The sequence below is a fragment of the Manacus vitellinus genome, unplaced genomic scaffold (genome assembly GCF_001715985.3).
Source record: "Manacus vitellinus isolate BGI_N305 unplaced genomic scaffold, ASM171598v3 scaffold_193_pilon, whole genome shotgun sequence".
NCBI lineage: Eukaryota > Metazoa > Chordata > Aves > Passeriformes > Pipridae > Manacus > Manacus vitellinus.
In genome coordinates this window covers 43,142-44,859 of record NW_021939352.1, presented here as the reverse complement: position 1 = coordinate 44,859, position 1,718 = coordinate 43,142, and the positions used below count along the sequence as shown (strand labels likewise).

The following is a 1,718-nucleotide window of genomic DNA, read 5'->3' as shown; positions in this document are numbered from 1 at the left end:
CTTTCTGCCCCTGTGCCCCCCTCACCACCTCACCACTCTGCCCCCAGGAGCTGTCGCTGCTGCCGCTGACGGAGCCGACCATCACAGCCAACTTCAGCCTCTTTGCGCCCTTCGGCAGCAGCCCCATCAACGGGAAGAGCCAACTGCGGGGCGCCTTCGGCAGCGCCGTGCTCGACAGCGTCCCTGACTACTACTCCCAGCTGCTCACCAAGGTGAGGGAAGGGGTTCTTCACCTGTTGTCCCCTCAGTCCGGGGGTCCTGGACCACCCTGCCGCGCTCACCCCCCTGTCTCCCCCCAGAACAACCTCAGCAACCCGCCCACGCCGCCCTCCTCGCTGCCCCCCACGCCCCCTCCCTCCGTGCAGCAGAAGATGGTGAACGGTGTCACGGCCCCCGAGGAACTGGGTGAGCAGCCCAAGGACACCGACCCAGCCCGCGAGCCCCACGGCCAGAAGGGTAAGCCTGGCTGGCACAGGGGTGGCACAGAGTCCCTGCCACCGCCTGTCACCCTCCCGTGACACCCGTCCCTTCCGCACAGACGCACCGGCTGTGGAGGTGAAGAGCCTGGACCTGCTGGCAGCTCTGCCCACCCCACCACACAACCAGACTGAGGACGTCAGGTGAGACCCCGGGGGCCAGGGTGACCTCCCGTGAGTGACACCAGCCCCCCCAGGGGTCACAGCAGCCCGTGGCCCCTGACACCTCCTTCCCTTCAGGATGGAGAGCGACGATGAGAGCGACTCCCCTGACAGCATCGTCCCTGCCTCGTCCCCCGAGAGCGTCCTGGGCGAGGAGCTGCTGCGATTCCCGCTGCTCAGCGAGGCCAAGCCAGAGCTGGAGGAGCGTGTGCTGTCTCCCATCATCCCCATCATCCCCCGGGCCAGTATCCCAGGTGGAATAGGCTGGGGATGGTGCATGGACCAGGGCAGGAGTGGTCTGTGGTCCGTACGGACCGAGCAGGAGGGGTTCAGTGGGATGTACAGTGCAGGGAAGGGGGTCTGGAGGGCACGTGTTGGGTAGGAAGGGATATGGGTGGGGCAAGAGGGGGTTCCTGGGATTTTGGACAGCAGGGGAAGGGTCCTTGGGGTGTGTGGGCTGAGGGAAATGGGTCTGGGAGGGGGTTGATGGATTCCCTGCAGGGGTCTGGGGCAGCTGGGTGGGGTCAGAGGTGGCTGTTGGGGTGTCTGTGCAGCTCTGACCCCTCCCTCTCCCCACACCAGTGTTCCCTGACACGAAACCCTACGAGGCTGCAGAGCCCTTTGGGGCCCCCCCAGGGAAGGTGGGGGCAGCAGGCCCAGGAGCCCCGTGGGAGAAGGGCAAGAGCAGCGAGGTCTCTGTCATGCTGACGGTGTCCGCGGCGGCTGCCAAGGTGAGCGAGGGGACGGGGGGACGCTCCGGGGTCCTGGCGGTGGCCCCACATGGTGGCATCTGGGGCACCCTGGACCCATCCCATCCTTCTCTATCCCAGAACCTCAATGGGGTGATGGTGGCCATGGCTGAGCTGCTGAGTGTGAAGATCCCCAGCTCCTACGAGGTGCTGTTCCCTGACGGCCCCGTGCGAGTGGCCGTGGTCGAGGCCAAGAAGGTGGAGGCTGATATGGCCGGTGAGTGTCCTCCTTGTCCCTGTGGGCCCCCCGCAGCCCCAGGCTGGGCCCCTCCCCGTGATGGGCTGTGCCTCTCTCTTCCAGGGATGCTCGGAGGGAAGGAGAAGGCACTGG

The 1,718-nt window shown here is 66.6% G+C and overlaps 1 protein-coding gene across 1 annotated transcript in view; it reads left to right on the top strand.

Annotated features, from left to right (window-relative positions):
* LOC115307379 (histone-lysine N-methyltransferase 2D-like) overlaps positions 1-1,718 on the top strand; it is a 9,019-nt gene that overhangs the window by 4,992 nt on the left and 2,309 nt on the right. The window contains exons 7-13 of the mRNA XM_029959054.1: positions 48-212; positions 300-456; positions 539-620; positions 717-892; positions 1,221-1,369; positions 1,469-1,604; positions 1,689-1,711. Coding sequence (XP_029814914.1) covers positions 48-212; positions 300-456; positions 539-620; positions 717-892; positions 1,221-1,369; positions 1,469-1,604; positions 1,689-1,711 — 888 coding nt within the window. The remainder of the gene's footprint in view (positions 1-47; positions 213-299; positions 457-538; positions 621-716; positions 893-1,220; positions 1,370-1,468; positions 1,605-1,688; positions 1,712-1,718) is intronic.